General features: G+C 34.3%; 1 protein-coding gene across 6 annotated transcripts in view; it reads left to right on the top strand.

Annotated features, from left to right (window-relative positions):
* ARHGAP32 (Rho GTPase activating protein 32) overlaps window positions 1-26,164 on the top strand; it is a 341,577-nt gene that overhangs the window by 249,441 nt on the left and 65,972 nt on the right. For 5 of the 6 annotated variants that reach the window (XM_081037993.1, XM_081037991.1, XM_081037994.1 and 2 more), the window contains one exon: window positions 16,858-16,939. The exons of the other annotated variant lie outside the window; for it this stretch is intronic. In XM_081037993.1, coding sequence (XP_080894119.1) covers window positions 16,858-16,939 — 82 coding nt within the window. The remainder of the gene's footprint in view (window positions 1-16,857; window positions 16,940-26,164) is intronic. 6 annotated transcript variants of the gene reach the window in all.

Genomic DNA, 26,164 nt, shown 5'->3' with positions numbered 1-26,164 from the left:
GGCTAGCTTGGCTGGTGGTCTTCCTGGGGATCAAGACCATTTAAAGTAGACTACTCTTAGGAGAGAGAGTGAAGGGGAGCAAGAATGTAGGCTGCTGCTTCCCAGGATGGAGGCCACGTCTGAAGTGTCATGCCCTGAGCAGTGCTGGAAAGCTTTCTGGAAACGTGGTGTCATTTTGGTATGAAGGCCCCGTGTGTTGTCTCCACTTGCAGGTCTGCTCAACTTGATGTGTTTTGACATTTTGCATGGACTCCACTTTTTCTTTTGTCTCTCAGTCACGTCTGTGTCTTTTCTGGGCTGCTGTTAGGGTGTGACTAGGTACAGGTTTCAGTGTAGAAGGCGTACCTTTACATTGCTAGGAACTGATGTTTACAGTTGCTGGGCTGTGACTTTGTTTTATTTTATTATTATTTAAAAAAATAATGGATGGACTTTAAATTTTAGTACAAATTTATAGAGTAATTGAACAGACAGTACACAAAGGTGTCGTATAATACTGTCCCCGCCCCCCAGCACACATGCACAGTTTCTCCTGTTGTTGACATCTTGCTTTATAATTCATTAAACAGAATTGACAAAATGCTGGTCTTTATCAACTATCAGCTGATTTGCAGAGTTTACCTACAGCACAGAGAAATAAGCACTGTTTCTGAAGAGTGGTCTGAGGAACACCTGGGCCAGAATCACGTGGATAAAAATAGTTGTCAGTTTCACATCCGCTCCACAATGGTTGAAACAATTTTGGGGCTTGCTTTTAGTTACAATTAATAAACCAATCTCCATACATTATTAGTTACTATAGCCCATTATTTGTATTAAAGATGATTCTTTGTTATGTATAGAACTATTTAACAAATATTTAATGGTACTTATCTACCATCACAGCTTCAGACAGAGGAAGTTGACTGCCCTAAAAGTGCCCTGTGCCCCACTTATTTATCCCTCGCTCCTCCTCACCCTTGAAAACCACCGATCATTTACTGTCTGTAGTTTTTCCTTTTCCAACACATCACATAGTTGGACTCATACAGTATGTAGCCTTTTCAAACTGGCTTCTTTCCCTTAGTAGTATGCATTTAAGGTTCCTCCATGTCTTTTCATGGTTTGATAGTTCCTTTTTTATCACTGTCTAATATTCATTGTTATGGATGTGCCAGAGTTTATTTTTCCACTTACTTATTGAAAGTCATCTTGGTTTCTTCTAGTTTCGGGCAGTTATGAGTAATGCTGCTATAAGTATAAATATCCACATGCAAGTTTTTTTGTGTGTATAAGTTTTTAGCTACTTGGGTAAATACCAAGGAGCGCAATTGCAGGATCAGATGGTAAGACTATGTTTAGCTTTGTGAGAAACCAAATTGTCTTTCAAATTGGTTGTACCATTTTGCATTCCCACCAGCAGTGATACTGCTCTTTCTCACCAGAATTTTTTGTTGTTTTTTTTTCAGCCATCCTGATGGGTGTGTAGTAGTATTGCATTATTTTCTTAATTTACAAATAAAGTGAAAGGAATATCATACTAACATACTAAAGGATGCTATACTGCTATCTTTATTCTTCTATTACCAATAATTCTTTCTATTCTCCCTTCGCCACAGATTCTCAAGCTTGTATGTGTTTAAGAATCACCAATGGAGCATGTTAAAATATAAAATCCCAGGACCTAATCCCCAAAATGCTCTTTCAGTGGTTGTGATTCTGGCCCAGGTGTTCCTCAGACTACTCTTTCAGACATGGTGCTTACTCTGTGCTTTAGGTAAACTTGTGTATCAGCTAATGGTTGATAAAGATCAGCATTTGCCAAGTTCTAGTCTATATATTGTTTTAGCCTAGACCATAATTTAGCTGTGGGAACAGAAGGATTAGTTCATCCATGTGTTTAAATTATACCATGACTCTGTTTCTTTTCTTAAACTTCTGGGAGTAGGGTGTGTTAAATTATATTAACTATAATAATTTGAAATTCTGAAATCTGTTCCTTAGTTTTTGTCTCTTAGAGAGTATTAAATGTTTGATCTTTGTTTCCTGAGGTATTTCATCATATAATGTACTTTAGAAAAACAAAAATAGAAAAAAGAAAAAAAACCCAAAAATCAAAAAACCTCTTTGCTTTCTTAATCTTCTTTTCTAAACTAAATTGCATCTGCTTTTGTGCCTATCTGTAAACTGCTGTTGTGAATGTGACCTAAAGTGTCTGGAAAGCCTTTTTTTCTTAGGTTAAAGCTATTACACAAATATAAAATGCCGATATCTTTGAGGATTATTTGTTTGTTTAGTGCAGTGGTTCTCAGAGTTTTATCTGGAACCACTAGCATCAGAAGGTGCTGAGAAACATGTTAAACTAGATAGTACTAATCAAAGTCTCAAGGGATAGGGACAGGAATCTGAATTTTATCAAGTTCCACAGATGATTAGTAAACACAAAATGTGAGAACCAGTGATCCAGCCTCCCTTTGTTTATCCAGTGCACAGATAAAACAAAAAATAAAACAGTTTAGCAAATGTTCTTCCCCCCCCCACCCCAGAAAATCTTCCTTAGAACACATTTGGGATAAGTTCATCAATCGAATGGGTAAAATACCATTTAGAGATTGGCAGAATTTTATATAGCTCATGTTCTCCTTGTTCTGCACAAGAGATCAAGGATCAGCTATTTTATTTCTCAGTTCCCCCGGAATGTTATGTGAATGTTTCTGTGCACAATTATCAGAGTAGCAGTTCTTGGACAATGAACATTTTCTTGCCTCAGGAGTTTAATGTGATTTTAAATAACTTATTTTCAGAAAAGTATTCTTTATCGAAAATGGTAGATATTCAGAAAACTTGTTTCTTGTAGTAGTTTAATGGAGAAGGCAATCTACATGCTTATTTATATAAAGACCATTACATTTAGGTATGGAATCCAAAGTAGCACCTTTTTTATTACTCAAAATTAAATAGCAAAATATTTCCATTATTCAGTAATGGGGAATCATGTATTGTTATTTTTTAGCTATAATGTTATATAATTTCAAAGGAAGAAGGGAGTATGCGATACTACAAATAAAAGGAATTTGTAATACTTCTTGAGTGCTTCTTATGTGTGCAGTTCTAGGTGTTTTAACCTTTAATTCTCACAAATCTATGAATAAGATACTAGTATTATCTCCGTTTTACTGAACAACTAGCTACTTGTTATTCCGCTGTTTAGTGTCAGAGCTTAGGTGGAAACCTAAGAGTTCTGGGCAAAGAACAGGTCATAGTAGTAATTTAATGAACCAGTTGTGGCTTCTACTTGTCTACTTGTATGAATCATGGATTTCTATAGCAGAAAAGATAATAGTGAATCATCTGGGCCTAAATGTCGTTTAAAATTATACGGACAAAGGAATTTAGATAAACTCTTCTGATTCACAAAGACGCAAATAATAGTACAGGCAGAACCAAAACACAAGGTTGGTGAATTCCAATTTTGTATTTTTCCCCCTTGGATAACAAAAATATGTAAATTTTCTTAAATTATTTTCTGTTTCTTGTTACTGTTTTGATTTTTCTTTGTAGTATCATTAGCAGCTGCTGTTAATGTTTATAGAGAAATTTGTTTCTTGCTAGTCTTTTGTTAATTTATAACATCAGAATATGTCCTACCAAATGATGCTTAGCATTCAGTTTTGTAAAAATTATTGACAGCATGGCTTAGAGCAGTAGTTCTTAACTTCATCAAACCCTACAACCCCTTTGTTATGCTAAATATTTTCTGAAATCCTTCCTTTAGATTCTGAAGTGAAATTTACAAAATGATATAAATTTGCAAATGAGATAGCTACCTATAAACACAGTTTCCATAAAGTCAGTATAATTTTCACATATAATAAAGGAGAAAAAAGGAAACTAACATACATATTTAAAATATAAATATTTGGGGCTACTGTGTGAGAATCTTCCTTTAAATGTAGCCCACAGATTAGCAGCATTAACAGTGAAAAATATAATAAAACACATTTATAGTAGCATCAAAATATGGGATATATTTGAAAAAAGATATGAAAAATCGCTTTAGTTAAAACTAAAAAACATTTCTGAGAGAAATGAAAGAATATACAAATAAATGCAGAGGTATTCTGTGTATGGGTTGGAAATCTTTATATTGCTGTGATGTTATTTCTCCCTAAATTCATCCCAGTCAAAATCTCAGGAAGCTTTTTTGTGGAAATCGATGAACAGATTAAACAATTCTTGTGGAAATACAAAGGACCTAGAATAGAACAGCCAAACAGATCTGAAAAAGAGGAACAAAGTTGGAACTTTGGAACTTAACACTGTGGAATGATAGACAAATAGATCAGTGAAATAAAATAGTCCAGAAATAAACCCATTCATGGACAACTGATTTTCAACAAAGGTTCAAAGTCAGTTCAGTGAAGAAAACATGGTCTATTGCACAAATGGTACTAGAACAAATGGATATCCACATGCCTCCAAAAAACTTTATTTCTTGCAACCATCTGGGAAAATTAACTCAAAATGGGTCATATTCCCAAATGTAAACCTTAAACTATAAAGGCTTCTAGAAGAAACCATAAGATAAAACTTTTGTGACTTTGGGTTAGGCAAAGGTTTCTTAGCTGTAACATCAAAAGAACAATTGATAAAATAATAAGTTTAATTTTACCAAAACTTAAAACTGCTTTTTAAAAGGCATTACTAATAAGAGAATAAAAAGACAGGTCAGAGACTGGGGAAAAATATTTGTAATGATTATATCTGATAAAGGATTTGTATCCATGAAATATGAGGAGCTCTCAAAATTCAGTAAGAAACAGACCTCACTTTAAAAATGGGCAAAAATTGGAACAGACACTTCAGCAAAAAGATATATGGCAAAGAAACACACAAGAAGATGCTCAATATGAACAGTCATTATTAGAGAAATGCTAAGATGAAAATGAGGTATTGCCACATATTTATTAGGATGATGAAGATATAGAGAAATTGGCATTCTCATACAGTGCTGGTGGGAATGTAAGATGCTACAACCGATTTGTAAAACAATTTGTCGGTTTCTGAAGTTAAACATGCACCTGCTACATTATCTAGCCATTCCACTCCTAGGTGAGAAGAAAGCCTATATCTATACAAAAAGTCATACATGAATGTTCAGTTCGTAGCAGCCTTATATCTAATAATAGCCAGAAACTAGAAACAACCCAAATATCTTACCAACAAAAGATTAATGAATAAATAAATAGTGGTGTCTATGTAATCGAATATTACTCGGAATAAAAAGAAATGAATTATTGATACATACAGCAACCTGAACTATCGTCAGAATAATTATGCTGAATGAAAGAATGCAGACAATAAAAGAGTGCATTCTGTATGTAAAGAGTGCATTCATGTAAAATTATAGGAAGTGAAATACAAAGTTATCTATAGTAATAGACAGTAGATCACTGGTTGCCTGGTGAGCAGGGATGGGGGTGGGCAGGTAGGTAGAAGGAGATATTAAAAAGAGATACAAAGAAACCTTTGGGGTAGATAAATATATTCATAATCTCAATAATGGTTAAAGTTTCATGGGTATCAGAGCTTATCAAAGTGTGCATTTTGTTTTTTTCAGGACTTGAGTTTTTATCATGGGGAATCCTTGCATAATTTTCTTTTTTTAATTTTTATGAGACATTTACACCCCTCACAAAATGATAATGCCAGTGTCCCCCATCTACTACCCCTCTGACATCTTATATAACTGTTACAATACCGTTGACTATATTCCCTATGCTATACTTTACATCCCATGAATGAATATATAATTAAATACAGTTGACATGCAATACTATTCTACATCAGCTTCAGGTGTACAGAGCAGTGGTCAGGCATCTACACAGTCTATGAAACGATTCCCACTGATAAGTCCAGTGCCCATCTGGACCTTACATAATCTTTACAACATTTCAAAATGTACTTTTTAAATATATATAATTTATTGTTTGTCAATTGTACCTCAATAAAAATGGGCAAACTTGCAGATGCATCTTTAATTTCTCATGTATCTCATGCACTTGTTAGTTTCTGTCTGTTCTACCTCTGTGTCTTATATTCATATCCTTTTCTTCATTCTTCATGCCATTTTCGTGCTATGTTTGCAAATTCCTAAAATGGTCTTCTGCTTCTTGTCTTCCTCCCTTCCTTCTACCCTGAAAGTGTACATGGCTACCAGAATTTTCTTGCTGTCCTGTCTCTCTTCTTAGAATTTATCACATTTGTTTCGTTCAGAAGAAACGTCAAACTCCTGTCATGATACATAAGATTATGCATGATCTCTGACCCCATTATACTTTTCCAGTCTTGCTTTCCACTACTCTGATGTTTCAGACAAATTTAACTATCATTTCTTTCCCATTACACAAGTTACTCTTTTCATCTACCTCTCCTTCCACTTATAATGCTTTTTTCTATCCTCTTTTTATTCATTCCAGGGAGGAAAAGTAAGACAAAATAAATGAAATTTTAAAGCAACTATAATTTTGTCTTATTTGCTATTTCATTGCACTAAGTGGGAACGGAAATTCCATCTTGTTTGTTAGTTATTTGCTATATAATAAGCAATTATGCTCAATACTCATTCTCAGTATATTCCATTGGCCACTCCAGTTTCTGCCATCACCCACTTTCTGCCTTCACTTGCCTTCTTATCCAACTTAGACTCTGTTAGGACCATCATTATTACATGCACCTATCACAAATATATCCTCACCCATTTTCTTCTCTTGTGTCACTAGTGGTCTTTGTTTGGCTTAATGCAAAAATGGATACTTCATTACTCCTCTTACAGTATTTGATTTATCTCTTCCTGACAAGTTCTTCTCTTCGCAGACGTGACACAACACTTAGAGCTCCTCCTATCTTCTCAGTCTTCTTTTACAGCTCATTCTCCTCTATTAGACCTCTGCAAGTTTGGGTTGGACTACCTTCGCATTCTACTGTCTTTGTTCTAGACTATCTTATTCAGTCTCTTAGTTTAAAATACTGTATATATGGCCAACTCCCAAATTTATATATTGATCCCTGACCTTGTTTCTGAGTCTCAAAGCTGTGCATCCTACTGCAAGAACAATGTTTTTAAAAGTGGAAACTAGGGAGCTGGCATTTAAGGTTTTGTAGAAACACAGATAAGGCAAAGAAACCAGCAGCAATGTGGTGTTTTAGGGGGAGTGAGAAGAAGGGGAGGTATAAATAAGGATATCTTTAAAAACCCAGTACAAGAATTGTTAGGCCACAAGTAAATGGAACCAGGAACTGGGAAGTAAGGAATTGAGGGATTTTGCTTCCAGTTTTTGCTTCTTTCAGTCCCTAGCAGCTGCTGCTTCTTTGTCTCATCCTCTCCTCCCCTCCATTCCTCCCTTTCTTTCTTCCTTCTAAAAGATATTTCCTAGTTTTAGCAGCTGAATGCAGATGATTAAAGATTCTTGATTTAGTTCCAAAATCTTAGGAGACAACCTAATTGACTCATTAGCTTGCACTGGGTTGGTCTCGACAAGGGCCTGAAGGTGGCACTGGACAGAGACCCTAAAGAGGAGTGGAATCTCTAAGAAGGTTCAGGGAGTGGGGAGAAAAAAATGGCATTTATAGGTGAGAGACTATGAATTTGTCTTGGTTTGAGTCTCTTCAGTGATGTGATTTTTCTCTAGCAATATAGAAACATACATACAAGTAGGGAAGTATATTGACTCAGTTTTGGTTTGCTGGTTTGGTTTGGCAGAATGTTAATATTGCAAAGAAAATAAGGGTGCTGATTTTTTTTTTAATTCAAATGATCAAGCACAGGGTACATACTGGGTATATAAAAAAAAAAGTCATACGTACCCTAGGGGAAAAATACAGGAAGGCAGGGATGTAATGTCTCTGAATTTGAATGTCATGTGTTGTGGAATAGGAAGGAACACTACAAACCTGGGAGGATAAGCTTCTGTAGTCAGAAAATAAAAAATAGGAAACTAAAGCCAAATGGTTTCAATTGAAAAAATCTGTGACATAGTCATGGTTTTTGTCATTTTCCGTCTGACTTATTTCACTTAGCATAATACTGATTGTGTTTGATCCATTCATGTTGTTGCAAATGGGAATATTTCATCTTTTTATGTCTGAATAGTATTCCAGTTTGTGTGTGTGTGTGAGTGTGTGTGTGTGTGTACACCACATCTTCTTTATTCCATCATCCATTGATGGGCATTTAGGTTGTTTCCATGTCTTCGCTATTGTGAATAGTGCTGAGATGAACAAAGGGGTACATATATCTTTATGAATTAGTGTTTTTATGTAGTTTTTGGTAAATATACAGAAGAAGAATTGCTGAATCATATGGTAGTTTTATTCTTTATTTTTAAAGGAATCTCCAGATTGTTCTCCATAATGGCTACACCAATTTACATTCCCACCAACAACATAAGAAAGTTTCCTTTTCTCCACATCCTCTCCAACGCTTGTTGTTTCTTGTTTTTTTGATAATAGTCATATCTCATTGTGGTTTTGGTTTACGTTTCCTTAATGACTAGTGATGTTGAACATTTTTTTCATATGTCTGTTGGTTACATATATGTCTTTCTTAGAAAAGTATCTGTTCAGATCCTCTGCCCATTTTTTAATCAAATTGTTTATTTTGTTGTTGTTGAGTTGTGTGAGTTCTTCATATATTTTTGATATTAATCCCTTGCTGGAAGTATCATTTGCAAGTATCTTTTCCCATTAGGTCAGTTGCCTTTTTGTTTTGTTAATGGTTTCTTTTACTGGACAGATCTTTTTAGTTTGATGTAGTCCCATTCGTTTAATTTTGCTTTTGTTTCCCTTGCCTTTGGAGACAAATTCATTAAACACCTCTGGGACCAATGTCCAGAAGATCAGTGTCTATGTTTTCTTCTTCTCTGTATGTATTGTTTCACATCTTGCATTCAGATCTTTAATCCATTTTGAGTTAATTTTTTTGTGTATGGTGTAAGATAGTTTTAAGATAAAACTTTTCTAGTTTTATCCTTCTTAATACTGCCATTCGATTTTCCTAGCACCACTATTGAAAAGACTTTCCTTTCTCCATTGTATATTTTTGTCTCCTTTGTCATAAATTATTTGTCCTTATATTTATGGGTTTATTTCTGAACTCTCAATTCTTTTCTGTTGATCTGTGTTTCAGTTTTCCTGTCAATACCATGCTGTTTTGATTATTGTAGCTTTGTAGTATAGTTTGAAATTGGGGACTGTGATACCTCTAGATTTGTTTTTATTCTCAGGATTGCTTTGGCAATGTACATAGTTCCATTCAAATATCAGGATTTTTAGTCTATTTCTGTGAGAAATGACACGGGGTCATAGGGATTGCACTGAATCTATATTGCTTTAGGTAACATGGACATTTTAACAGTATTAATTCTTCCAATCCATGAACACAGAATATCTTTCAATTTTTTATGTGTGTCTTCTTTAGTGTCTTTCAACAATGTCTTGTAGTTTTCAATGTACAGGTCCTTCATCTCTTTTATTAAGTTTATTCCTAGGTATTTTATTCTTTTAGTTGCAATTATAAATGGGGTTGTTTTCTTCATTTGTGTTTCTGATATTTGTTGCTAGTATATGGAAACACAACAGATATTTATATTTGTATTCTGCAACTTTACTGTATTTGCTGATTATTTCTAATAATTTTTTGGTGGAGTCTTTAGGGATTTTTATGTATAAAATCATGTCATCTGCAAATAGTGCCATTTTTACTTCTTCCATGCCAGTGTGGATTCCTTTTATTTCTTTTTCTTGCCTAATTGTTCTGAGTACACTTGCAGTATATATTTAATAACAGTGGTGAGAGTAGGCAGCCCTGACTTGTTCCTGATTGCAGAGGAAAAGCTTTCAGTTTTTCACCATTGAATATGATGGTATGTGAGGGTTTTTCATATATGACCTTTATTATGTTGAAGTACTTTCCTTTCATTACCAGGTATTTGACAGGTAATTGAATTGAACAGTTCAATTTGTGTCTGTTAGCATTTTTGAGATTTTTTTAAAAATCATAAATGGATGTTGTATCTTGTCAAATGCTTTTCGTGCATCTCTTAAGATGATCATGTGATTTTTATCTTTTGTTGATGTGGTGCTCTCTTCAGAAGATCATATGATTTTTTTGTTGATGTGGTGCATCATATTTATTGATTTGTGCATGTTGAACCATTTTCCATCCTTAGAATACATCCTACTTGATTGTCGTGTAAGATCTTCTAATGTATTGTTGTATTCTATTTGCTAGTATTTTGTTGAGGATTTTTGCATTTATGTTCATCAGAGAAACTGGTCTCCAATTTTTGTGTTTGTGTGATGTCCTTGAGTGGTTTTGATAACAGGGTAATGTTAGCTTGTAAAAAAGGTAGGCTTTTCCTACCTTTCCTCAAAAAAATATTATTTCCTCAACAAAATACTAGCAAATAGCATTCCCTCCTCTTCAATTGTTTGTAAGAGTTTGAGAAGGATATATAGTAAATCTTGTTTGAATATTTGGTAGAATTCACCTGTGAAGCCATTTGGTCCTGAACTTTTGTTTTTCAGGAGGTTTTTGAATACTGTTTCAATTTTCTTACTAGTGATCAGTCTATTCAGATTTTCCAGTTCTTCATGGTTCAGTTTAGAAAGGTTGTGTGCTTCCAAGAATTTGTTCAATTCTTCTAGGTTATCCAATTTGTTGGCCTATAACCTTTCGTAGTATTCTTATATAATCCTTTGTGTTTCTGTGGTATCAATTGTAACTTCAAGTCTTTTATTTCTTTTATTCAATGATTTTATTTGTTTGAGTCTTCTCTTTTTTCCTTAGTGAGTTTAGCTAGAGATTTGTCAATTTTATCTTTTCAAAGAACCAACTCTTCATTTCATTAATTTTTCAATTGTCTTTTTATTGTTTATTTATTGCCATTCTGATTTTTATTATTTCCCACCCTCTACTAACTTTGAGCTTCATTTGTTCTCCTTTTCTAGCTCCTTAAGGTGTAATGTTAGATTGTTTGTTTCAGATTTTCTTTGTTCCTTGAGGTAGGCTTGTATTGGTATAAACTTCCTCTTTGTACTGATTTTGCTGCATCCCAGAAATTTTTTATTTCATCCCAGAAATTTTGATATGCCATATTTTCATTTTAATTTGTCTACATATATCTTTTGATTTCTTCTTTTACTTCTTTGATGTAGTTTTTCAGTAGTATGTTGATTAATCTCCACGTTTGTGATTTTTCCAGATTTCTTCCTGTAGTTGATTTATAGTTTCATACCATTTTGGTCACAATAGATGCTTGTTATGATTTCAGTCTTTTAAAATTTATTAATACTTGTTTTGTGTCCCATCATATGGTCTATCCTTGACAGTGTTCCATGTGTACTTGAGAAGAATGTGTATTCTGTTGTTTTGGATGGAAAGTTCTATAAATATCTACTAAGTTCATTTGGTCTAATGTCATTTAAGGCTAATCCTTCCATGTTAACTTTCTGCCTGGATGGTATATCCATTGATGTAAGTGGGATATTAAAATGCCCTACTATTATTTTTATACCGTCAATTTCTCCATTTAGGTCTGTTAATAATTGCTTTATATATTTTTATGCTCCTAGGTTGGGTGCATATACATATGTGTGTGTATACATATATATGTATATATACACATATATTTATATATTAATAAATGGTATGTTTTCTTGATGGATTTTCCTCTTTATCATTATCAAATGTCCATCTTGGGCTCTTACTGAAATCTATTTTGTTTGATGTAAGTATGACTACATCGATTTTCTGATTTTCTCTGGATACCACTTGCTTGGAGTATCATCTTCCACACTTTTACATTGAGCCTGTGTTTGTATTTGTAGCTGAGATGGGTCTCCTGAAGGCAGCATATAGTTGGGTCTCGTTTTTAATTCGTCGTACTATTTCTGTGCCTTTTGATTGGTGAGTTCAGTCCATTTACATTTAGGGTGATTTTTGATGTATCAGGACTTACTACAGCCATTTTTTCTTTTTTTCCCCTGATTTTTCTCTATCTCTATTGTTCCTTTTCCCTTGTGTTTCTGTCTGATATTTTAGTTTGGTTTTCTATGACTTTTTTCAATTTTTCTTTTTGTTTTTTCATGTTTCTTGTCTCAGCGCTGAATTTGTTTTGTGGTTACTATGAGGTTTGTATAAAATGTCTCAGGTAATATAATCTTTTTTTTCTGATAGTATGTTAGCATCATGTACCCATACAGTTCCATCCTTTTCCTCTGCCCACTTTACTTTTTTTATTGTCATAAATTATCCCTTTTTATGTTGTGTGTTTATTACCAAATTGCAGTAGCTATTGTTATTTTTAATGCTTTAGTACCGTTAACCTTTGTTATAATTAAATATTTAATTCCCTCTCCTATAATAGAGCTGCAAATTCCTGCTTCTGTCTCTTTGTCACCTTATTCAAAGTTTTGTTATTTTTGTCTTTTTGTTATAGGTAAAAGAGATCCTTCCAACATTTCATGTAATGCAGGTCTTGTGTTGATGAATTATCTGGGTTGTTTGTTTTCTTCACTTTTTGGTCTAGAAAAGTCTTTATTGCTTCCTCAGATCCAAAGGACAGCTTTTCTTGGCCAGTGGTTTTTGTCTTTCAATATTTCAAATATATCATTCCACTTTCTCCTGGCCTTGTAATGGGTCTACTGAGAAATTTGATGGCATTTCCTTTGTAAGTTACTGTCTTTTTTCTCCCTGGCTGCCTAGAGTATTTTTTTTTAATCGTTAACTTTTAACAGTTTTAATATAATGTGTCTTAGAGAAGGTCTTTTTGTGTTGAGACAATTAGGTGTTCTGTTAGCTTCTTTTGCATTAATGTTCAGTTCCTTCCCTAAGTTTGGGAAGTTCTCCTTGATCATTTTTTTAATAGCCTGCTACTTCCTTTCTCCCTCTCTTATCCTTCTGGGATACCCATTATTCTTATGTTACTCTTTCTATGTGAATGGAATCACATAGTTCTTATAGAGTTCTTTCATTAAAAAAAAAAAAAAAAAAGAAATCTTAGTTTTCTTTCTCCTTCTACCTGAATCATTTCTAGGTTTATATCTTTGAACTTGCTAATTCTCTTCCATATGGTCTTCTCTATTCCCAGCCAGTTCTTCCTAATACATTCGTCACCTCATTTGTTGCGTTCTTCAGCTCCAGAATATCTGTTTGGTTCTCTATTAGAGTGTCAATCTCTTTGGTAAATTATCTTTCTGTTCATTAATTTTATTCCTGGGTTCATTGAACTGCCTTTCTGAGTTTCCCTGTATGCCATTGAGTTCCTTCATCACTGCAAACTAGAATTCTCTGTCATTTAAATCTTCCTTCCTTCCACAGTCTTGCTTCCTTGACTTTGAATTTGGTTTCTGGATAATTATCATTTTATTTCTGTGTTACATGTTATCTTGGTTGTTCATGGTACTTGGTGGATTCTTCCTCTGCCTCCACATTTGAGGTAATGCACTCTTGTTTAGATACCATTTTAATATTATCAATGCAGCAGGTTGATAATTAGAGATTTTTCTTTCGGTTTCCAGTAGATGGTGATCAAGTTTTCGTTTTCTCTTACCTGTGCTACTTGTGCCTGAGCGGGTTCTGAGGAACATCACTGTGGTTGTGGAAATTGACACCTGGGTGACCGGGATGCTGGGCATTTTTGCTGTGTTTGTGTCGCCTTCATCTGGGGGCACCACTCCCATGGTGGGGGATGTGTTGGATGGAGAAGGGCCCTCGTGCTGTTCCCTTGTTCTTTATGGTTGCCAGCACTGCAGTGCCGTAGCCTAGGAGCCAGAGCAGCATCTCCTTTGCTCCTAGAATGTTTGCAATGCAAGGGGTGGGGAATGGAGCCGGCATATACACACCTTTTGCCCCTTTTACCCTCCGCTGGGCTGTAGTGTGGGGACTGCACCCCAATTCCTCTGTTGCTACCAGTTAGCTGGGGCCACAGAGGTTACCAGAGTATGTCCACGGACACCATCCCTGTCCTTCCCCTTGTCCTGCCTCTTCTATGCATTGTAATATGCCCACTTTCATGTGTACCTTTGCATGGATTTCTCAGGTGTGTTTTTATATTGAGGAGAGGAACCTTTGTTAGATCGGAGATGTCTAACTTGTAAATTTAAGGGAAAATAGAAAGCAGTCTTCTCACTCCCCTATGATGCTGACATCGCTCCCTGTGATGGATTTTTTTTTTTTTTTTTAAGGAGGGCGCAGCTCATAGTGGCCCATGCTGGGATCAAACCGGCAACCGGCCACCCTGATGGAATTTTTTAATATTAAAATACACTCTCTTTGCCTTTCACAAATTTATACAATCAAGTTTTTTAAATTAAAAAAAGAAAAAATCCTTAATAGTTAGGACTTCTTTGGGGTTCAAGAAACAGAAAAGTAAATAGAAAAGGTGACTGATTGTTACTGTTGAGTCAGCAGCTTTGAAGATGCCGGGCCGAAGCCTCTAAGATGCTCTTGGCCTTTTTTTCAAGGTCAAATGATGGCTCCTACAAATTCAAACTTGATGCCTGCATTCACAGCAGAAAGAAGACAGAATAGTTGCAGTAGAGACGTGTTTACGTATGTCATTGCTACACCTGGATCCAAGGAGTCTGAAAAAGTGAATGTTTATTTTAGCTAATATTTAGTAATATCACACTTTATAAAAAAGGAAGACAAGTGAGCAGGGATAGAGTTAGGCATTACTTAAACCTGCTATAGACCTCTACATAATACACAATAGTATTTTCCCTTATATTTAAACCTAATAACATTGAGACAAATTTGAAAGATAAAAATGTAACTATTATTTATTGTAAGTTCCCCAATAAATAATACAATAAATAATACAATATTATTTATTGTAAGATATATACTAAGCTTTGTTCCGTCTTTGTGGAGAAGTGATGGAAAATTAGTTTTTATTTGCTGAAAGATATTTGAATTTAGAAACTAGGCTAGGGGTTTTCCCACAATTATTGAGGTAGCGAATGTTATCCCCATTTTTACAAATTTACGAAACTGAGGTGAAAATTAAGCAATTTGCTCCAGATCACAGAACTTTGATAAATGGGCGGGCCGTGTTTAGATCCTGGTCTTTTCTTCACAGCAAACTACAGAAAATGTTTATAAATTGAAATGAAGTAGACTTTTATGGAAATAATGATATTTGATAGTGAGGAAACTTAAGTACACACATGCAAAAGGTGGTAAGTCTTATGTGTCGTATTCATTTAGTGGAAGAGGTGGTGCTCTCTAGGTCTTCTAGTAGCCAACACACTGGGATAATAATGGATAACATAAGAGTACTTACTATATGTATTTTGCTTATACTGATGTATTTAATTCCCATAACAACCCTTATGAGCTAGGTACTATTATTATGTTTAGATGAATATACTGAAACACAGAGGCCAGGTTACAAACCCGATCTAGTAAGTGGCAGACCTGGAATTGAACCCAGGCACTCCTACTCTTGAGGCTACATTGTTAAACATTCACCATACACCTTCTCATAATAACTGATTTGTTTAAGAGAGAATGAGAAGGATTTTTCAAGTTGATTCTTATCTGGTTCTAAATCTTGGAAGAACTGTCTAGTTAAATAGGAAGTTCAGTAAAATATGGTATAGAATGTTACCAAAAACAAATCTTAAAATATCACTTTGGGAGGCAATGCATTAGGGACTTTAATAATCTCAAATTCAGATCTTTCAAACAAAACTGATAATTGTTAATAAACCTCTTTCAGCTCATAACTGGTTACATTTTTATAATTTTAACAACTACCGTGATTATTGATCCAGAAATTGAATTGATAATACAGCAAATGAGTATGTGAAAATAATCTCACACAGATGGAAGTTATACAGCTCAGAACTTCATGATGAATCATACTGTGGGAAGACCATTCCATTCTTCCCCAGAGTCTCTCAACAGAAGGATGTGCAAAGTGATGTAGTTTTAATGTTTCAGCTTTAACATCTGCTGCATGGCAGCTCAATAATATTACTAAGGAAACATCTATAAATATTGATAAAGATTTCCCTTTTACTTTTGATTCCAGGCTGTTTATCTGTGTATTAATTCTGTTGACTGTACTGTACAGTATGTCTGGATGATTTGGGCGTGGGATTTTCTTAGGATTCGACTTTCTTAGGATTTGACCTAATGCCTTGAGTAATGCTACCAGGTCAAAGAGTTGTGTTTTTCAAAGCCAGAGTCTTGCACCACTGCTGAGATTGGCTCTTTTTTTCTGTCTTGCTTTCCTAGTTATCCACACACTACTAGCTCTTTAACAACAGTAAGAACCATAATTTTAAATGAGCAATTGTTTAACCAATTTATTTTTGTCTTGTTACTTTTTGGGGAAATTTGTCAGATAATGAAAATTTATAAAATATTTGAACTTGGTTTAGTGTAGGTTTTTTAAAAATCATAGGGAAGATAATAAATATAAAAGTTGGCAGTAGAGATGTCAACACAACTAGATTGATGTTTCAGCAGAGAAATTATTGAGATAAAAATTATACCTACTTCATGCATAGCTTGGTATCACACAAAATATTTTAATTGGTATAAAAAGTGTGGGAAATTAAAAGCTAAAACTAAAAAAGCAGACTTAGAAATTTGGACAAATAAAACACATAACTCTATATACTCATAGAAACAGATTGTTTTATTATTTGTTTGTATAATTGGCATTGTCTGTGATGTTGAATCTTGGAATGACAGAATCATTGGGGAGGGACTGTGGAGTACATTACTGGAATTAAATTGGCAGTGTTCACACACTGGTCTGTTCTCTGATTTAGAATCCTCTCTTTGCTGCTTTTCTTCCTTAGGTGGGACTCTTCCCGGGACACTGTGTCGAGTTAATTAATCAGAAAGTTCCCCAGTCAGTGACCAATTCAGTGCCAAAACCAGGTGAGTACACTTTTTCATTAGTGTGGTTATTTTATCAACTGCTTAAAGATACAGAATTTTTCTTCCAGACAAGTATATAGCTTATTTTGCTGTTCTTTGTATTTAATAACATAATGTGTATTCTTAATTTTATATGGTTTTGATTTTTAATATATTCTTATGTCTCTATTGATCATTTCACAAAGGTTTACATGCATTTAAAATTTTCAGCAATTTTAAAGAACTACTTGCTCCATTAAACTTTGTCATTTTTGTTACAATTATATAGTAGAAATATAGCTTATAATCAATATAATGCCAAAAGAAAATAGCAGTTTTAAAGAACTGACATGGAGATGGTATGATTAGCTGAAAATTAATAGTTGAAAAGAATGTATATTTTATCGGTACCTGTGGATATCAAAACTATTTTAAACAACATTTCTTATTACGTATACAGTATATTTACAGTGCTATATAAATATGTGGAGTAGTTTATAAATAAGAAAAGCAATGTTACAGGGGTTAAAAATCAAGAAAATGGAATTTTTTTTTATTGGGGTGAATTAATCTTGGTAAATTCTACACAATGTCTAATCTGAAACTTTTTAATGTAATATAAATTTTTCAAAAGAAAATAAAAACAAAGACTAAAAGATTTTAGAGGGAAGAGGAAGTAATCAAATTTATTTTTCTTAGCTGTATTACATTCCCTTTGGTTTTCCCTGTCATACCTTTTTTATCCCTCTCTCCCCACCAATAAAATAAAAAGAGAAAGTTTCTGGGCCTCAGAATTTATTTGTACTGTTTTCCTTAAAGTATTTTCTAGGTTTAGAATCTGTGTGTAAGAATTAGGAAAAAACAAAGTTTATTCTTTCCTTACTTAATATTTTCCCACGTCAGCCCCCAAAAGCATACATCAAACCATCTTTGCTTATAGTATTTAGGTAAAAGCAAAGGATAATAACCCCTCTCAAAGCTTATTTCTTCATAGAAGTGTTCCAGTTTTTCCCTCAGGAATTAAAAAATTTTAGACAGACTACCCTTACTGTTCAGTAGAGAAAAATACTTCAAAACAGTGTTCTCTGCAGTTGTACTTGAGTCAGGACTCTCTCATTTCAAGGCATTTTTATCCTCTGTTAAATCCCCCTTAGTAGGGTAAACTTACTAAAAAGACTTCCTCAGTGTGTGCTTGGTCAATAAATGTTCATTAGTGGTTCTGATGACTGTAGGTTTCTTTCTTTCTTTATTATTTTTTTTAATATGGCATCAGTAATTTAAAAAAAGGATCCCATAACCATGAGTAGACATTGCCCCAACCACTCCCTCCCTGCTCTAAGCAGCTGCTAATCTTACTTTCTGTCTCTGTAGATTTCCCTATTTTAGATATTTCACATAAATGGAATCATGCAACCAACGTATGGTATTTTGTGATTGGCTTCTTTCATTTAGCATAATGTTTTAAAGGTTCATTCATGTATCAGTATTTCATTCTTTTTTATGGCTAAATAATATTCCATTGTATGGCTATATCATATTTTATTTATCAATTCATTTGGGTTTTTTTCCATTTGGGGCTATTATGAATAATGCTACTGTGAATGTTTGCTTATAAGTTTTTATGTGGATACATTTTTATCTTCTAATGTATCTAGGAGTAGAATTGTTGGATCATATAGTAACTGTTTAATCTTTTCAGGAACTGCCAGAGGGGTTTACAAAGTAGGTGCACCATTTTACAATGTTACCAGCAATGTATGAAAATTCCAGTTGTTCCATATCCTAGTTATTGTTTTTTTTTAAATTATTATTGCTGTTAAGTAGGTATGAAGTGGTATATATTTGTGGTTTTGATTTTCATTTCCCTGATGGCTAATGATGTTGAGCATCTTTTTATGTGCTTATTACTCATTTGCATATCTTTGGAGAAATGTCTATTCAGAGCTTTTGCCTGTTTTTTAATTGCTTTGTTTCTGTTGTTGAGTTTTTATATGTATTCTAGATACAAATTCTTTATCACATAATATGGTTTGCAAATATTTTCTGTGGGTTGTCTTTCCCTTTCTTGATGGTATGTTTTGAAGCATGAAAGGTTTTAATTTTGATGAAGTTCAGTTTATTTTTTCTTTTGTTGCTTATGCTTTTGGTCTTATCTAAGAAGGCTTTAGTTAACCCAAGGTCAGGATTTACTCCTAAGTGTTCTAAAAAATTTATAGTGTTAGATTTTGTATTTTAGCCTATGATGAATTTTGAGTTAATTTTTATGTGTGGAGTGAAGTCCAACTCCATTGGAGATCCAATTGTCCCAGCACTATTTGTTGAAAAGATTGCTACTTTGCCGTTAAATTGGCTTGACTCACTTGTAGAAAATCAATTGACTTTAGACACATGAATTTACTTCTGGACTATCAATTCTATTCCATTGATCCATTGTCTGTTCTTATGCCAATACCACCCTCTTTTTTTCTAAATTAAATTTATTGGGGTGACAATGGTTAGTAAAATTACATAGGTTTCAAGTGTACAGTGGTATAATACATCATCTATATATCACGTTGTGTGCTCATCACCCTGAGTCAGTTCTCTTTCCATCACCATATATTTGACTTGTCCTCTTCTACCATTCTTCTCCCTGCTTACCCTCTGTTAACCACTAAACTGTTGTCTGTGTCTCTGAGTTTTTGTTTCTTTATTTGTCTTGTTCCTTTGTTGCTTTATTTGTCTTGTTCCTTTGAGCTTTCAGTTTTATATCCCACATCCGAGTGAAGTCATATGGTCTTGACTTTTTCTGTCCAGCTTACTTTGCTTAGCATAATAATCTCAAGATCCATCCTTGTTGCAATTGGCAACTGTTGCTTTCTAGTAAAATTTGCAATTGGGAAGTCCTACCTTATTCTTATTCAGAATTGATTTGGCTTTTCTGAGACCCTTGCAATTCCATATGGATTTTAAAGAAGTCAGCTGAGATGCTGATAGGGATTGTATTGAATCTGTATATCAATTTGGGAAGTATTACCATCTTATCAATGTTTATTAAATCTTTAATTTATGACCATGAGATGCCATTATTTAGACCTTCTTTAATTTTGTTAAACATTTTTCAGTTTTCAGAGTATAAGTTTTGCATTTCTTTTGTTAAATTTATTTTTCTTCTTTTTGGTGGTAGTATAAATAGAATTCTTTTCTTTTAAATTTCATTTTCTTATTCATTGCAAGTGCATAGAAATACAATTATGTTTATCTTAACAGTTTTTTAAGTGGATTCCTTGGGATATTCTATATACAAGATCATGTCATATGTGAATAGAGATGTTTTTATTTCTTTCTTTCCAATCTGGATGTTTTTTTCTAACCCAATTCTTTAGGAAGAACCTCTAGTTTAGTGTTGAATAGAAGATTCAAGAATGCGCATCTTTGTCTTGTTCCTGATCTTAGGAGGAAGCATCCATTCATTCATTGTTAACTAAGATGTTAGCTGTGGTTTTTTGCAGATGCCCTTTATCAGGTTGAGGAAGTACCCATTAATTCTTAATTTATTGTGTGACTTTTATCATAGGTTTTGTGGTCACTATTTTGAAGTTATTAAATTTTAATTTAACATCAAAAATATATTGTGATTTCTTGTGCATTGTTTTTATACATTGCCTCTGTATAAGCTTAACTTTTACCAGTTAGTAATCCTCATCATTGGTAATTTTGCCTCAGATGTACTGTAAACTGAATTTTTAAAAATTATCTTAATGGTATTAAACTATGTATGTCAATCAAATACTTTCTCATGTTTTGAATGAGAAAGTAACATTTCTAATTGTGGTAACCTCCAGAAGCTTTTAAAACTTGAGAAAGTTAATCAGTTATTGATATTTCTGGAAAATAGTTTTCTATTAGTGGACCTGTATGACATTGTTAATTCTAAATTAGTAATGACAGTACCTCTTCAAAAGCTAATCTTTTATCTTTTTTGAGCAACATTGCAGGGTTGGCATAGGGAAATGTGCATTCTTAATACATTTTGTAAAGGACGATGTGAATTCTATCAACCTCAGGCTGTTTCACACTTTAAAACTGTCTTTGCCTACAGTATAAACAACTTGAATGTTCTATTTATTTTTAACATTGCCATCTGTCACTGTTAGATGCCAAATCTGAAAGATGCAGCTATAGTCTGAAACTGAAATGTAAAGCTCCCTATATTATTACACAACAAGAGCAATAGGAAAAATTTCCCTTTGGAGCTCTGCTTAATGCTCTCAATATGTTCAATTATTTGTGTATGTAAAAATAAAATTAATGAGTCACTGTGTTCTGCTTGGAGTTTACTGAGCAGTTGGATCTATTTATTAATTTCTTCAAGTTTTAATGTTCTCAGTTTTCTCTTATGAAATTTCTTTTGTGCAATTCTCTGTCCCTCCTTTCCTATACCTATTAGTTACATTCTTTGATACTGTCTTACACATCCTGTCTTTCCAGTTTGGATACTTTCTAGTGACCTATCTTATAATTTACTGATTCTTCCCTCTCTCTGTGTCTCTTAAGCCCATCTAATAAGTTCAACTGTCATGTCACATATTTCATTTCTAGGATTAACATTGGGTCTTTTTTTATAGTTTCCATGATGGAATTCTCCATTTGATATTAACCACATTTTTTCTGTATAAAGAGGGGGGTGGGGAGAGAAGGTGAAGTGAGAAGAAAAGAAAAGCTTACTCTTGAGATATAAACTTATAAAAATGAAAGACTAGGGAATTTAGACAAGCCTTCCCTCTGAGAAGAGTTAGACAAGTTGGACAGAAATATAAAAATATTTCTTTGAAGCACTGGAGAATTAATAAGACAGTAAACAATTACTGAGTAAGGAGAAGCAGAAGGAAATCCAGAGGAGTGACCCCAGTAGATGGAGACATTATTCCCCTAGTGTATCTGCTGATGGAGTAGAGAAAGTCACAGTGCTAGGGGAACAAAAATAGGAGTTCAGAGTGGAGTAGGGCAGATTTGCTGATAAATGCTCTAAGCTTTGAGTTGGAATTTTTGTGGAAATTGACAACTGATTCTAAAATTAATACGGCAATGCAGAGCCAAAAGAACTCAAAACAATTTTGAAGAACAAAAATAGTGGGAAACTTACTATAATAGATACCAAGCTTTATTGTTAAAACTTTACTAATTAAGATACTGTTATTAATATAAGCATAGACAAATAAATCAGTGGAACAGAGTCGAGTCCAGAAACAAGCCTGTGTATATACAGATTCTTGATTTGTGGCAAAGGTAGCATTGTAGAACATTGTCCAAAGGACACTCATTTCAATAAATGGTGTTAGGTCACCTGGACAAATACATATCCGATCCTTATTTAACACCATACACAAAATTCTTGCCAGAAAAATTATAGATCTGTATATGAAAGGTAAAACAAAACTTTTGAGAGTTATACAGTAGAATATCCTCATGACCTATTTTCATGACCTTGGGTTAAAACATAAAGCAGTAATCATAATTGAAAAGCTTAATAATGAAAATTAATTAAACTTAAGAATATACATATTCAGAATATGCTTCACCATAATACATTATTAAGGTAGTGAAAAAGGCAAATCACCAAGTAGAAAGATGTTTGCAGTACACATATCTAACAAAGGTCAGGTAACCAAAGTATGTAAAGAATCAAATAACGAACAGATAAAGTGATTTTTTTTAATTGAGTGAAAACTTGAACAGGTACTTGACAACAAATATCCAAAATGCTCAATTAGCATATAAAATTTTCAACATTATTACTCTTTAGATAAATGCAAATTAAAACCTTGTTGACAACCCCAATATGCACCCACCAGAATGGTTAACACTTAAGAAAACAGTACCAAAAGTTGGTAAGGATATAAATCAGTGGGAATTCTCATATACTGCGGGTGGGAGTTTAATGTGGGACAATCATTGGTTATGAACTCCATGGTACAGATGTAGAGTATTCAGAGCCACCTCATTCCTAATTGTGGGGAAAAAAACTAGAAAAATTCAAAGACATATCCATAATGGAATGGGGAAATAAAAGCATGTTCTTTCAGGAGGATTGCTCTAAACCAATGGAATGACATGGATTACAGCTATTTGCAACAACATGGATGAATCTCACAAAAATAAATGTTGAGTAAAAGAAGCCTGATACACATGCATACTTACACAGTAAAATTCCACATATGCAAAGAGAGAGTTCATCTCAGAGATCAAGACTGTTCTGTGGTGTTAGAAGTTAGAAGAGTGGTTATCGTTGGAGAGGACAGAGGGGGCAGGTGATTGCCAGGGAGAGGAGAGAGGATTTTGGAGTGCCTTTAATGTTCTGTTTTCCAGGTGGTAATTATACAGCAATGTAATGATGTTGAGCATCTTTTCATGTACTTATAGCCCATTTCTATATGTACTTTGGAGAGATGCTATTCAAGTACTTTGTTATTTTTTTTTTTTACAATTTGTTTTGACATTCAATATTGTTTTAATTTCAGGTGTACAGTACCGTGGTGAGACATTAATATATTTTAAGAAGTGATCCCCCGACTAGTCTAGTACCCACCTGGCACTATGTACTATGCAGTTACTACCATATTATTGACTATATTCTCTATGATTTACATCCCCATGACTATTTTGTAACTACCAATTTGTACTTCTTAATCCCTTTCCCCTTTTCAACCACCCCCAACACCCCTCCCATCAGGTAACCACCAAAAATGTTCTCTGTATCTGCATTTGTTTCTGTTTTGTTTATTTTGTTCCTTAGATTCCACACATAAGTGAAATCACATTGCATCTGTCTTTGTCTGACATACTCCTCTCGGCACAATACCCTCCAAGTCCATCTATGCCATGGCAGATGGCAAGAATTCATTCACATCCAAGGCCGAGCAATATTCCATTGTATATATGTACCACCTACTAATTATTATACATTGACAGACACTCAGGCTGCCTCCACATCTTGGCCATTGTAAACAGTGCTGCAATGAACATATGGATGTACACGTCTCCTTGAAGTAGTGTTTTGGGTTTCTTTAGATAAATACCCAGAAGTGGGATTACTGGGTCCTCTTGTTACATCCTTTTTTTTAAAGTCTATTTGTCTGATATAAGTATTTCTACCTCAGCTTTTTTATTGTTTCCATTTTTATGAAGTATCTTGTTCCATCCCTTTACTTTGTCTGTGTATGCCTTTTGATCGGAAGTGAGTCTCTGGTAGGCAGTATATGTAAGGGTTTTGTTTTCTTATCTGTTCAGCCACCCTATCTTTTGATAGGTCATTTAATCCACTTACACTTAAAGTAATTGTTGGTAGATATGTAGTTACGCCATTTTATTATTCATGTTTTTGATCCTCTTTGTTTTCTTTTTCTTTTTAAAGAAGTCCCACTAACAGTTCTTGTAATACTGGTTTGGTGCTGATGAACTCCTTTAGCTTTTTCTCGTCTAGGAAGCTCTTTATCTGTCCTTTGATTCTAAATGATAGCTTTGCTGGGTAGAGTAATCTTGGTTGTGGGTCCTTGCTTTTCATCACTTTGAACATTTCATGCCAATCCCTTCTGGCCTGCGAAGTTTCTGTTGCAAAGTCAGCTGAGAGTCTTATGGGAGCTCCCTTGTAGGAAACTGACTGGTTTTCTCTTCCTGCTTTTAAGAGCCTCTCTTTGTCTTTAACCATGGGCATTTTACTAACCGTATTTTGCTGTGTATAATGCACACCCACGTTTTTGGCCCAAACTTTAAGGGAAAAAAAGATCTTTCATTTTAATTTTTTAATTCAAATTTCATATGTTTACATTTAGGTTCTTGTTTTTCTGTATTACAAAGGATTTTAGCATTTATTTTCTAACATATTATGATGCATAAAAGAGACTTTATGTAACAAATAATTACAGAACACAGGAACATATACAAGGTACAAGAAATTTTAGGTACCGGTAACACATTTACATACCGGTAACAAATTTATGATATTTACACACCATAGAAGGTCAGGAACTCTTCGTTGTTGCAAGTTCATCATAAGTTCAACAAAACCAATGATCATATTCCAGGGTATTATTTTGCATACAGATGTTGTTGATTTCTAGAGTTACACTTTTAATTCATAAGCATCAATAAAAGAATTAAAAACATTTATATAGATACATAATTAGTACTACCCATGTATAATGCACATCCTTATTTTTCCCTCACAAATCTGGGCAAAAAAGTATGCATTATACATGGCAAAATACAGTTTGATTTGTCGTGGTGTGGGCCTGTTTGGGTTCATCTTGTTTGGGATTCTCGGTGCTTCCTTGGCTTGTATATCTATTTCCTTCTCCAGGTTAGGGAAGTTTTCCATCATTATTACTTCAAATAGGTTTTCAAGGAATTTCTGGTACCCCTTTAATGTGAATGTTGGTATGCTTGATGCTGTCCCAGAGGTCCCTTAAACTCTCCTCATTTTGGGGGGCTGGGAGATTCTTTTTTCTTTGTGCTGTTCTATTGGGTGTTTTCTACTACCCTATCTTCAAAATCGCTGATTCTGTCCTCTGCTTTATCTAATCTGTTGTTGATTCCTTCTAGTGTATCGTTCGTTTCAGTTATTATAGCCTTTATTTCTGACTGGTTCTTTTTCATGTTTTTATCTCCATTTTTATGTTTCCTATCTGTTTGTTAAAGTTCTCCCTGATGTAATTTGACATCCTTATATTCTGTGTTTTGAACTATATGTCCGGTAGATTGCTTGTCTCTATTTTGCTTAGTTCTTTTTCTAGAGTTTCGTACTGTCCATTTATTTGGAACGTATTTCTTTGTCTCTGCATTTTGGCTGCCTCCCTTTGTTTGCTACTATGTATTAGGTAGGACTTCCATGCCTCCCAGTCTTAATAGAGTGGTCTTATATAGTAGGTGTCCTGTGGGACCCAGAGCTGAGTGTTCCAAATGTGTCCCTTGTGTAGGTTGTGTGTGCCCTCCTGTTGTAGATGAAGTTTGGTTGCTCTTTGCACGTCTGTAGGAGGGATTGCCCTTCAGGCTGATTGGTTATGAAGACTGGCCGTGACTACAGTATTGGAGCTATTATGCTGGGGCTGACCCTAAAGAGCAGGGTTCACTTTAGCAGGCTCTGGTCCCTGCCCACTCTGCCCTTAGGGTGTGGTCTTCCTTGGAAGTGTCCAGGTGATGCTCTGGATTGATCTGACACTGGCCACCAGGTGTGCCAGCCTGGAAGGGGACCTGCTACAGGCCAAGTTT

This window comes from Rhinolophus hipposideros (genome assembly GCF_964194185.1).
Source record: "Rhinolophus hipposideros genome assembly, chromosome: 24".
Classification (NCBI taxonomy): domain Eukaryota; kingdom Metazoa; phylum Chordata; class Mammalia; order Chiroptera; family Rhinolophidae; genus Rhinolophus; species Rhinolophus hipposideros.
This window is presented reverse-complemented; position numbering and strand designations above follow the sequence as displayed.